This window comes from Mauremys mutica, chromosome 25 (assembly GCF_020497125.1).
Source record: "Mauremys mutica isolate MM-2020 ecotype Southern chromosome 25, ASM2049712v1, whole genome shotgun sequence".
In the NCBI taxonomy this organism is placed as follows: Eukaryota; Metazoa; Chordata; order Testudines; family Geoemydidae; genus Mauremys; species Mauremys mutica.
The window spans coordinates 8,103,381-8,115,488 of record NC_059096.1 but is presented as its reverse complement, the minus strand read 5'-3'; the positions used below and the strand labels follow the sequence as shown (position 1 = coordinate 8,115,488).

At 47.4% G+C, this 12,108-nt stretch overlaps 1 protein-coding gene across 23 annotated transcripts in view; it reads right to left on the bottom strand.

Annotated features, from left to right (window-relative positions):
• The window catches only part of MAPT (microtubule associated protein tau), a 112,761-nt gene that overhangs the window by 7,377 nt on the left and 93,276 nt on the right, over nucleotides 1-12,108 (bottom strand). For 20 of the 23 annotated variants that reach the window (XM_044999230.1, XM_044999227.1, XM_044999225.1 and 17 more), the window contains 3 exons: nucleotides 8,940-9,032; nucleotides 5,128-5,209; nucleotides 4,575-4,687 (listed from right to left, as the gene is read on the bottom strand). In XM_044999230.1, the coding sequence (XP_044855165.1) occupies nucleotides 4,575-4,687; nucleotides 5,128-5,209; nucleotides 8,940-9,032 (288 nt within the window). Of the gene's footprint in view, nucleotides 1-244; nucleotides 381-4,574; nucleotides 4,688-5,127; nucleotides 5,210-8,939; nucleotides 9,033-12,108 lie in introns of all 23 variants that reach the window. The other 3 variants (XM_044999220.1, XM_044999237.1, XM_044999216.1) reach the window with 2 other exon arrangements.

Sequence of the window (12,108 nt, the reverse complement as noted above, 5' to 3'; positions counted from 1 at the left end):
GGCTGCTGCAAGTTACGGTGAACCGGCAAATCTCAACGGGGAGGAAGGACCAGAACCTGCCCCCACCCAGTGTCCAGTTACTTTCACTGGCTCTTCATTACATGACTGTCACCATCACACACACACACGATCCGGCTGAGCGCGCCGATCCCGAGCATTTACAGACGGGCTCCGGCGCCGCGCCCTGGGCTAGCGTTCGCCAAACCCCCCCCTCTACGGTGGAAGCTGATGAGTGGCTACTTACTGGCATCGCCATCTGGCTGCAAGTCTGGGAGCGGGCTCTCCTCGGGGACGGCGGGCTCAGTGCGCAATGCCTGAGGCCCTGCGCTTTGGGGGACACCATTTTGTGCACCGCGCTCATCTTCCTGGCCCTTCTCTCTCTACAGGTGGAGAAATCAGTGGGGCGCAAAAGGGCGTCAGCGACAAAATGAACTGAATTAAAACCGACAGCAAAGGAACGGGAGGGGGGGGATAGGCCTGCAAAACGCATCAAAGGAGAGAGGGGAAATTCCCTGAGCTCACAGAGAGAGAAAAAGAACGACAGGGCCAGGTGGTGTGGAGCCAGGCGGGAAAAGGAAAATCCCATTCGCTATGAGAAAGGAGATGCCAGAGATACGATCCAAAGCAGATTCCTAGGGAGAAGTGCAATCGAAGGCACAGCTGTAGCAGCAGCACCGAGGCCTGGTCTGCGCTGCAAAGCTTTCCCGCACCTGAACACAGCTGTCAAGAATCAGCGTCCCGAACCATCCTGTGGTCCTAAAACATCCTGCAGTCGCTAAGGGGATGTCTACTCTGCAGCCAGAGACGTGACTGCTCACATACCAGGCTACCTTGATTCTAGCTAGAGGGAACAGTGAAGATGTGACACATGGACCCACAAGGTGAGGACGTACCCAGGAGTCCAGCTAGCATTTGGGTATTCCTACCCGTGTACACATGCAGCGTAGACACACTCGCACTCACCAAGCAAATGTAGACTATCTGGGGGAGTATTTCGGCTGTCTGGATGTCTCACCCCGTAACTTCGGAGAGTCACTCCTGTGGGGAGGACCTCTGGGACGGAAGCCGCTTCGTTTTCCAAATATCCATTTTCCCACCTCTCATGGCCAAGTACTAATTAAAACACAGTTGATGTTCCCATCCTCTCCTAGCCTAACAGCCGCTAAGGCGAGAAACCGTCACACGGAGCAGTGGGTCCCCAAACTGCTCCAGCCAAGGCCCATCCTGGCAGTTGGCCAGGGCCATGCCTAATTTCTCTACAATGGAAGCAACTGCAGCTGTCCCTTGAATGGAGATGCAGACTAAAGAGACTACAGGTGCCGCTCGATCCTGGTCCAAGCAGCTCCTCCCTGGATTAAGAGGGCACATTGCATATTGGGATTTGGCAGCCAGCAGCTCTGGGTTAAAGGGTGACAACGGCCACCGGACATGAGAGGGACTCTGCAGGCTACGCCAGGCCTGTACAGCGCATGTTACCCTCTTTGGTCATTTGCAGATCTAACTCTGCAAACAAACAAAAATTCCTGCAGCATTGAGTCTCCGAGCTCAGCTCAACTCACTCAGGCTTGTGCTGCGGGGCTAAAAATAGCAGTGTCGACATTCCCACTCGGGCTGGAGCCCGGGCTCTGGAACCCAGCAAGGGGGAAGGGTCTCAGAGCCTGGATTCCAGCCCGAGCGGGAACGTCTCCATTGTTATATGGAACCCTGCAGCGCGAGCCCAAGTCGGCAGACCCGAGCTTGGAGACTCGCTGCCGAGGTTTGTTTTTTGCACTGTAGATGTACCCAGAGTTATATTTATGTATCCAGAAGGTGTGAATTTCAGTATCGTGATCACATGACTGAACGAGGCCTGTGGCTAAATTACAATACTGCGATACACAACCACGTGGGATTAGAGAAGCCATGTTGTTGTGTTGTCAATTGCTCCAAATGGCAAAAGCTTCTAACTATGGCTCAGTGACTGTACAAGGAGATAAAAAGAAATGAAAAGATGCTCAAGCTGAACAAGGAAGAGAGTGGCACAGTACAGCTCGATGTGTAATGGCAGTGAGAGAAGGGTAAGGAAAGCCAAGTAATTCCTCAGTCAGAGAAGCTAGTGCATTTGCTGGAAGAGGCTGACAGCTAGAAAGCTTTTCAAGACATTTACAAAATGCATCCAAAACCCAAGTGCTGGAACACAGAGCTGAACAGAACCTTTCCATCTCGTCAAGTTTTTGATAAAAAGGTTGAACAATCAGCAAGACAACAATAACCTTCCCCTGGTTCACTCCTACTGCGGAGAAATCGAATACTGTGTCCCACTGTCCCCAAATTTGACTAATGAATCCACAAAACATCACCCCCATCCCAGCATCCTTGCATGGTTCCTGCCCAATTCATCCACCCAGTTGTGCTGTATTCGGTGTCTCATTTCAGATGCTGGTGCCCTTCACGTTGCTGTGAGAACATTTCAAGCACTATCATCCAAGTCTTCAGCCATAGGCTGTGTTTAAAAACAAGACTTTAATTTTTACCTAATAAACGAAGAGCAAATTATGAAGTATCTTCAATGTATATTTGTTTTAATGAACAATTTACTGCAGGTCTTAAAGAAAAAATGGTATCTGTGTATACACAGATCTGGATCCTTTAAAAATGCCATTTGTTATTACTGGCTATTCATGAGGTTTGATCATTATTCGACTGACTAAATCTCACTGTTTGATATGCAGCCGCATGGGAGTGTGCACACACCAATGCATCACCCCTCGTGGGGAACCGGTAATGGCACAGCAGGGCATTCAGCACTAAGAAAATCGACACAGACAGTCCAAGCAAGTTCTCAATTCATGTCTAAACAATGAAAATAAAAATAAATGTATAAATAAATAAAATTATAAACAAACATAATGTATTTGCAGTAGTCACACAATGTGCTAAGCGCAAAAATATTTTTTTTCCACTGAACATGTTTTACAGAGTTTGTTGGCAGTGTCACACCCTGATTCGGCAGAGCACTATGCCGGTGCTTAACTTTAAGCAGGAGTAGTCTCAATACCTTTGACAGAACTAGTGTGTGCTTAAAGATAAGACTGCACATAAGCACTTTGCCTAGTCCAGGGTTTAACTGTTCAAATCACATCAATATCCTCCAAGCGAATGACTAAGCCTGCCCCCCCCCCCCCACCGCCCAACACACACACACACACCAGACTTCAGTCCAACAGTCTGCTTCATACTTTGCAGCTGAGGCTGAAAAAATCAGGTAAGATGCAAATCCAACTATAAGCTATAACATCTTACAATAGGAAAGCTCGGGGCGTATGCCCATTCAATTACACTGACATTTAGGGAACAACAGAAAAACTAGGCAAGCGAATAAAAAGAAATCACTTGCTCATATTGTTTTGTTTTGACAAACACCCGTCAGGGATGGTCTAGATGATACTTAGTCCTGCCATGAGTGCCGGGGACTGGACTAGATGATCACTTAAGGTCCCTCCCAGTCCTACAATTTTATAGTCATGTAATATGTAATTAAAATGTCTTATTTATATTAAAATGCCTATTGGCCAAAAAACTGAATACAAATGCAACCCACTCCACCCCACCCTGGTAGTAAAGGCCCCAAGACCTCAAAATGCCCCAAATACTTAGATCTGTATTAGTCTACAAACTGGGGCTGAGCACGGAGCGTGCGTGTAACGTGTCGCTCGTTATCACAGACACTAATAGTATGGGTAGGCATGGGGCTTTTAAAAACATGCGGGAGAATAACGTCTATTGAGAGGAAGTTTCAACCACACATGTTGGGCCGAGTTGGACTGTAGCTTGCAAGTTACCACTCACACTTGCATTAAAGCCACACACCTCTCGTGGTTTTCTCCTGATCGCCCCCAAAAGGAAGTGATTGGCCAACTGTCAATTTCTGCTACGCTGTGAACATCTCGCTATGGCAAAATGAACGTCCTGGTATTTATCTGCACAGCGCCAGAGTGATCATTTGTGTCTCACTTTCCCCTGCAGGGCTGCGTCTCCCTGAGCTTGGCAGGCAGCTCTGCTGCCATTCTGACAGGTCACTGGCATGAAACCGAACTCGTTACTCAGAGGCACGAATGAGTCAGACGAATGGATGGATCAGGCCCCAACACAGAACAGCATTTAAGCACATGCTTCAGCCCCGCTGAAGTCCAGCTGACTTTAAAGTTAAGCCTGTGCTTGTATCGGAGCCCGAAACTTCCAGCGGGTGACAATTTACACCTTTTGAAAAGCAACCTCCAAGCGGACAACAGCAGCACGGTTTCACTCAGATGTGACCGATTTCAGCTGCAGCGCAAACCCTCTTTCCCCAAAATGTTGTAGTGGCTTCAAGAACGGGGAAGGCTGGATAATCAGGGGGAGCTGCGGCAGAGAACACACCCAGCATTCAGAGAAGGGGAAGCTGGTATGAAACAGGAGTTGGATAAACCCGGTGGCAGCTGCTGTGTCCAGACATTGGTCTGTGTTCGCCCCCATACTCACTCTGACACGTACACATAGTGCCTGCCCACCGGAGAGAGGACAGCAGGAGCGCTCGGTACCCTGCAGCTTTTTACCTTTTTATTCCCTCCTCCAGGGACATGGGTGATGTTATCTAATGACCCAATTTTCGACTGCACCTTCTCTTTGAAGTCCAGTTTCTCCGATTTCACCTCCACCTGGCCACCACCTGGAAGAGAGAGCGGAGTGGGGCTCAGTGCTGGTAGAGAATGAAAGCCAGGTTTCCGGAGTCACGCATCTACGGTGCGCTCCTGCCTGTTTAACAGCGGTCACATCTGGGCGCCGAGATGTGCTGATGGATGGGGGATGAGCAGAATAATGATGGTTAGATGGGACCCACACTGGCCATTCTAAGTCTCTCCTCCTCAGCTAGGGTGACCAGAAGTCCTGATTTTACAGGGACAGTCCATACATTTGGGGCTTTGTCCTAGGGCACCTATTAGCCGCACCCCATATCGATTTTTCACACTTGCTCTCTGGTCCCTGTATCGTCAGCCCAGCCCCACCTCTCTGCTCTTTATCGCTCTCACTTGGCATGTCTAAAATGTAGGCTACAAGCTCTTCAGAGAAAGCCCTGGAAAGCTCAGGCACTACGAAGTCGGACAATACCTGGTTTATGATGAATGTTGCCCAAGGAACCACATTTGGATGTCACACGGCTCAGGTCTACAGGCTTGTAAACAATTTGCACCTGTTCGTATCAAAAAGAAAAAGGGAAAGGACACCCCATTTTTTAGCATCACCGAGGATAAAAAAAAAAAGCACAGAATACACTGGGACCTGATTTGGATTTGAGATAAAGTGCAGGTAAACTCCCATAAGATTAATAGACTCGCAGTTACAGAAGAACTTGCCACCAGAAACTGTGAAATCATTAAAGCCCATGTGTAGCGGCTTCTCTAAAATCAACGTGTTCAGCATGCACAAGGTTATCATCCGTCCTCCACAGGAGGGGGGAAGCAAAGGCATTTAAAGTGCGTAAGTGAGAGGAAAAAAAGTGGAATGTTGTTTAATTAAGTTTCATATTCAGATCATCCAAAGAAGATATACTAAAGAGAAATTTAAAACAAACAAATACCTTTTCTGAAGTAAAACTTAAAGTTTATGTCCACAAAAACTGAAAGAACAGAAATGATCAATGTGCATAGAATAAGTGACTGAAATCTGTGTTTCTGAAAAAATGTTGTAATGGAATTAAAGTTTTTCTTTAAAAAGCACAAGTTGCAAAGTGATACTTTTTAATACACAAAACCACATAATACAATATTACTTACAATGCATTTACATTTTTTCAGCACGTCTGAATGTGTACATCTCATCGTTTCATTTAAACGGTGCCATTTAAACCAACAAGTTCAAAGATTTCTCATCACATGACACTGAGCGCCTAGAATTTTTTTTGGGGGGGGACATGCGGGTAACAGCCTTTGGAAACATTTAAACTGGTTAAACTAGACAGTAGTTTTGCAATACACACAACAGGGGCAGTTAAAGTAAATCTGGGTTTGTAGCTGTAAGAAAGATCACACTGAACAATCTGATGACAGATCATATTCTAGAAAGGCCTGGGATAGATACAGACAGACAGACAGACACCCACACACACACCCAATGACATGAGCAGAAAACAGAAGGGAAAACCCATCCCCATATCCCTGAGAGTGACTTTAAAAGACAAATATCTGACAGTAATACCATAGTGATAACAAGCCTTCCTTTATTTTGATGTGGTTCTTGCACGCAGATACCAGAGCCCACATTCTACATGCAAGGGAGAGTGAAATGGAGAAAGAGAATCCTAGGGTTTGGCCTCGCAGAGGAGAGAGCTGGGACTAGCGACAGACACAGGGAAATTGCTCTTGCAATCCACGCAAGAAGCAAGAAAAGGATGACTCGGAGAACCCGAGCAGCTGCTGCTCTCTGTATCCACGGCTCCCCCACACATCCCAGGAAGTCTTCAACACCTTTCATTTAAATTCAGTAGTCACCAATAAAAGAATACAAGCTCGAACCAAACATATTTGAGCTCTGGGCCTACAGAGCCTTCCATTTTCAAAGCAGTTTACAAATAATAAATAGAAATTTTCTGCCCTTCTCTCCAACCCTTTTACAGACATTAACTAACCAACCCTCATGATCCCGCTGGAGGCAGAGAAAAGTCAACCCTATTTCCAAGAGGAGGATACAGAGGCACAAAGCAAGCTGCCGGGGGGGATCCATGCCAGAGCCCAGATTAGATCTCAGGGGTACCCGGCTCCCACAGCAATGCTCAGACCACCCCTCACCTAATGCATCCCTCTGGTGGAGCAGAAAAAGGAGGTCCCACTGGATTATCAGATGACACCGCAGAGTGTCTGTGCCCAACGGTTACAAAAAAAAAAAAAAAGATGAATGTTGCTATAGCAACAGCTCATTTCTCATTAACGAGCTGAGTTCTTACTGGCAAGAAACATGAATTCAATTGCCCATACTAGAGTGAATCAGTGGCAAGAGCAGAGACTGCTGGCCTCTCACAAAGTACACAGAGCAGCACCATGTAAACTGGGGAAAATCAGACAGGGTGGGGCCCAATGTGGAGAAAGCACAACCCCCACCCACCACCCCCCGAGGCCAGATCCTTCTGCCAGCCCAGCCCCTGGGGGAGGGAAGGGAGCCACGGAGAGGAGAAAACAAAAGGAAGTCAATTGCTTTGAAAAGGTCTGAGGGCTGCTGATTAGCAGAAGTAGGGTCCTACCAAATTCACAGCCATGAAAAACGCGACACGGATCGTGAAATCTGGTCTCCCCCCGTGAAATCTAGTTATTTGTGTGCTTTTAACCCTGTACTATACAGATTTCACGGGAGAGACCAGCGTTTCTCAAATTGGGGGTCCTGACCCAAAGGGAGTTGCAGGGAGGTTATTTTAGGGGGGCATGGTATTCCCACCCTTATTTCTGTGCTGACTTTCGAGCTGGATGGCTGGAGAGCAGCAGCTGTTGGCGGGGCGCACAGCTCTGAAGGCAGCGCGGCAGCCAGCAGCAGCGTAGACATAAGTGTGGCAATACCCTACCATGCCACCCTTCCTTCTGCGCTGCTGCCTTCGGAGCTGGGCAGCTGGAGAGTGGCGGCTGCAGACTGAGGACCCGGGTCCGCAGGCAGCAGCGCAGAAGTAAAGGTGGCCAGACCATGCTGTGCCATCCTTCCTTCTGCGCTGCTGCTGGCCACGGCTCTGAAGGCAGTGCCACCGCCAGCAGCAGCGCCGTAAGGGTAGCCCTCCCCCCCCCAACAACCTTGTGACCTCCCTACAACTCCCTTTTGGGTCAGGACCCCTACAGTTACAACACCGTGACATTCCAGATTTGAATAGCCGAAATCATGGAATTTATGATTTTTTTAAAATCCCATGACCGTGAAATTGACCTAGATGGACCGTGAATTTGGTAGGTCCCTAAGCATAAGACAGCTCCCATATGCTGGTGACAGATAGCACTGTGGACACCCATCTCTGTCATAGTCTTTCCCTTGGCTCTCTCATTCTCTCCTGGCTTTATTCCCCTGGAGCCACATTGTGCTCTCAGAGACATGGTGCAAGTCCATTAAGTTACTCCAGGTTTTCAGCAGTGCAACCGGGAGCTCAACACGCAGTTTTTGTTTCTCGTTCCTGGACCGTACAAGTAGAGGTAAAACGTTTGGGCTGGGCGTGTATTTGCAAACTGTATGCAACTCTGAGTGGGCCCCTACCAAGCTGCCAGTGTCACTATAAGGGTGCCCCCATTGAAGCTAACAGCTTAAATTGGAGCATCCCCCGTTCCATATCAGCAAGTCCAGCAAAACTCTGACCAGTCCTCTCAGGCCACTGCCTAAAGCATGCCGGAGACACTGTCATTAACAAGTAGAGGCATGATCTTTAAAAGGACCCGGCCACCCATGTATCATCCACTGCCTGAGTCTGAACGTAGCTCTCGGGCAGTGACTGGGTCTTTCACGTGTTTTATATGGTGTTGCAATTGGAGATGGCTCTTTGCAGAACTAGGGGACCTCAGTTTGCCTGCACTTCCTAAGCTACCGTCCATAGCAACGACTGGCACACAGAGAGCGTTAGCATCCACCTAATCTTCTGTCTGGTACAATCATTCCATTCTGCAGACAACAAGGCACTTATACTTCCAGGTAGCTAGAAACCTCTGGGTTAACAGGATATTTTCTTATGGAACAGTTTCTTCTTGAAGGATTTTCAATTAAATCAGTTCACACGATGCATGTACAGGACTCAATCGAGTTTATCTACCCAGGTCTTCCGTGTTAATGAGTTAATTTATTGCACATCACCAATAGCTATCCGAACGCGTGGTCGCTGAAGATAGCATTGGAGGTTTAGTGTACACAATCATGCCACTATTAGTAAGGTCTGTTATAGTGCATGAAAGTGTGAAAGTACTCACACTGCCTCCTCCTGGACTGTGTTTGATATTATCCTTTGAGCCACACTTGGATTGAACGTTGCTAAGATCCAGCTTCTTATTCATTATCTGCACCTTGACAGCCAGAAAAGAGCATGAGTAACACCACCACCATTCAGAGATCAACTCTGTGTTAAACCACCCAAATGTTGTTTGGGTGAAACAACCCAGAGCACGACCCAGTAGAGAGAGCAGTGCCAATGGGCTGGTTCGATCCTGCTTTGTCTACTCAAGTTACTGGTTCTACAGCGGCCTGGTTAGAGCTGAGATAAAAACTGCTTGTCTCCAGCATAGGTAGCCCCAGTTTACAAGCTAGAAAAACATGCAAAAACCCAGCTGTCCAAGTTTCCTTCAGCACATTCAGAGGGAAACATGCCAAGTAATAAGTGGGTCGGAAAGTGCTCTCGAATTCCAAGTGAGGAAAATGAAAACTCCGCTGGGCTCTGCATAAATTCCCCAGCTCTAATCTGGTGGGGTTAGAGGAGAGATGAGCCTGAAGCCACCCCCGAGCCGCCCCGATCCAAACAGCGCCAGACTGGAGAAGCTGCAGCAGAGCTGAGTGACTGAGAACGGAAGGGGCAGAAACAGCCAGCAAAGAAGAGCACAAACCAGAAATACGGTCAAACCCCACAGACGGGTTCAGAGGGATTCAAACATCTGAGACAGAAAGAGCTACAAAGCAATGGAGACCAACGTCTTTGCACTTTATAAGGTCTTAAATTCTAGATAAAATGGGCAGCCCAGCTCCGTGACAAACGAGGCTAAAGGATTTGCCTCTTTGACTCTGTATTTCATATCTACAGCTATACACTGTTTCTAAATGCACACGTACACAAGCTAAACATCTACCGGTGACTTACATACTGTTAGGCTCAGCGTGCCTGGCCTGTCACTAACTGAGACCTATCTACAGACAGTGCCAGTATAACCATTTTAATTTGGGATGTGAGTTTTTACAGCTATGGTTATACCAGTACAGCCCCCAGTGTGGACAGAGTTATACCACCACAGTTTATCCCCCTCCTCATAAGAAGGTCAAACTAGATGATCGAATGGTATTTTCTGGCTTTGAAATCTATGACTCTATAAGCAGCTTTATCCACAACTGCATCCACACTAGAGGAGTTGTTCTGCTTTAACCATGCCAGTACGACTCTGCGTGCAGACAAGCCCTCAGTTTACTTTATGAGAAAGTTATTGTTTAGTAAGAGCAGAAGAAATCCCCACTTCAATAACTCCATTGCCTGGGCGAGAGTTACAAATCCACACAAACGCAGGTGGGCTGTGTTCTCTGTTCCTTGGTCATTCGGCAGATGCACACTTCAGCAAATCTTCCGGCCTCCTGTAGCCGGTTATTGCTGCTACCATGAAGGCTGCGTCCAAGAGCTCCTTTCTACATTTCCTTTTTAAAGGGCTGATGATGGGGATGTAGAAACTGGGGGCTGATTAATCTTTTTTTAGTCTCAGCATGATTAGTCATTCTGCAAATCTGGAAACAAATCAGTCTGGATGGGTTTTTAAAACAACAGCATGTCATTAAGTGACTCTGCAGCAGTGCACTTGCACAGACAGTCCAACGAACACATAACATGTCTGACACAAGCAATTCAATTAGATGTTGCTGTCTCTCCCTTGACGTTTGTTTTTCCTTAACTACCTGCTGTCTGCATTTCCTCCAAGTGCACTGGGCTGCCGTTATCCATTAACAGGGAAATACCTGGAACATTTACCAGTCAATAAACACCTTCTCCACTTCCGACTCCCAGTCCTGGGCTCCATCCACTAGATTACGCTGCCTTTCAAAAGCTCAAACTTCTTCCATTTGTTCCTGACACTGTAGCTACATTTATCCTACTAAGGGGATCATAAGACCCAAGCGTATTTAACAGCAGTAAGATCCCAAGAGGACCACCACCTATTCCACCCCCACATAGCGGAAACCATCTTGAAGTTCAGCTGTTCTTATTCTTATTGTAAAAAAAGGAAACAGAAGGTCACTCGTTAGGATGATGGTGGAAGGTTAGATAACTGACTTCAAAGCGGAAATGGCTTATTACAACAAGCACAGACTTTAATCAATTTACAATAAACTGACTTTTCACTTTTGAACCACTGAACTATTGCAATTTTGAAGTCCGCCAGTTCCAGTTTACTGCGTGTCCTAAGGCAGGCGGCTGGAATGCGGCTGCTCGTGCCAGAAGCCAGCGGGAAAGGTTTGTACTGTTGGAAGAACGGGGAAACGTCTCTAGTGTGGCGCATCAGCTCTGCGCTGAGTACTCGGCATGAATGGTTGGTATCGATGGTCTCGTCAAGGAGGGCTGCAATTTTAGCTGGCATCACAAACCAGCACTGACTCCAAAAGCCACTTAATACATTGTAATAAAAATGCAGAATGTGACTATTTAATTGATAATTGCCAGCGATGGCAAAAAATGCTCCTCTTAAAAAATGCTACCTAAAATACTGCAAAAAGCCACTCGGGTGACATACCAATGTTGTATCTAAATGCTGATGTCACACATTTACCCAGTCACTCAGCAAATCTCCTATATGGTCTCACAAATGGCTCCCAACCAGCTGCTGAGGACAGTACACGAGGTACATAGTGCTCCATCCTTCAGAGAAACGCAAGCTCTTGCAATTGGACCTACTGTCAGACACCTATCTCATAGAACTGGAAGGGACCTTGAAAGGTCATTGAGTCCAGCCCCCTGCCTTCACTAGCAGGACCAAGTACTGATTTTGCCCCAGATCCCTAAGTGGCCCCCTCAAGGATTGAACTCACAACCCTGGCTTTAGCAGGCCGATGCTCAAACCCCTGAGCTATCCCTCCCCCGCATGCAGCAAGTCTGGTTTTGGCCAGCAGTGCCCTCCAGTGTGCATTCACCCCTCGGAAGTGAGGAGAAGGGATTCTTCACTGCCCTATGATGATGAGACGTACAGTGGTATCTAGTCCCTCAATTGTCTGCCCAGGACGGATCAGGACCCCGATCCAACAGGCTGAGAGCAGTGGGAAGAAATCTAAGTACAGGGGAGGGAGGTGGCCTGGAATTCGAGTGAAAACAAGACCCCTCAGAAGACAACAAACTCCTTTGTCGACTGGTTCCTAAAGATGATTCTCTCTGAGGGTCAACAATTGTTTTCTGTTCTC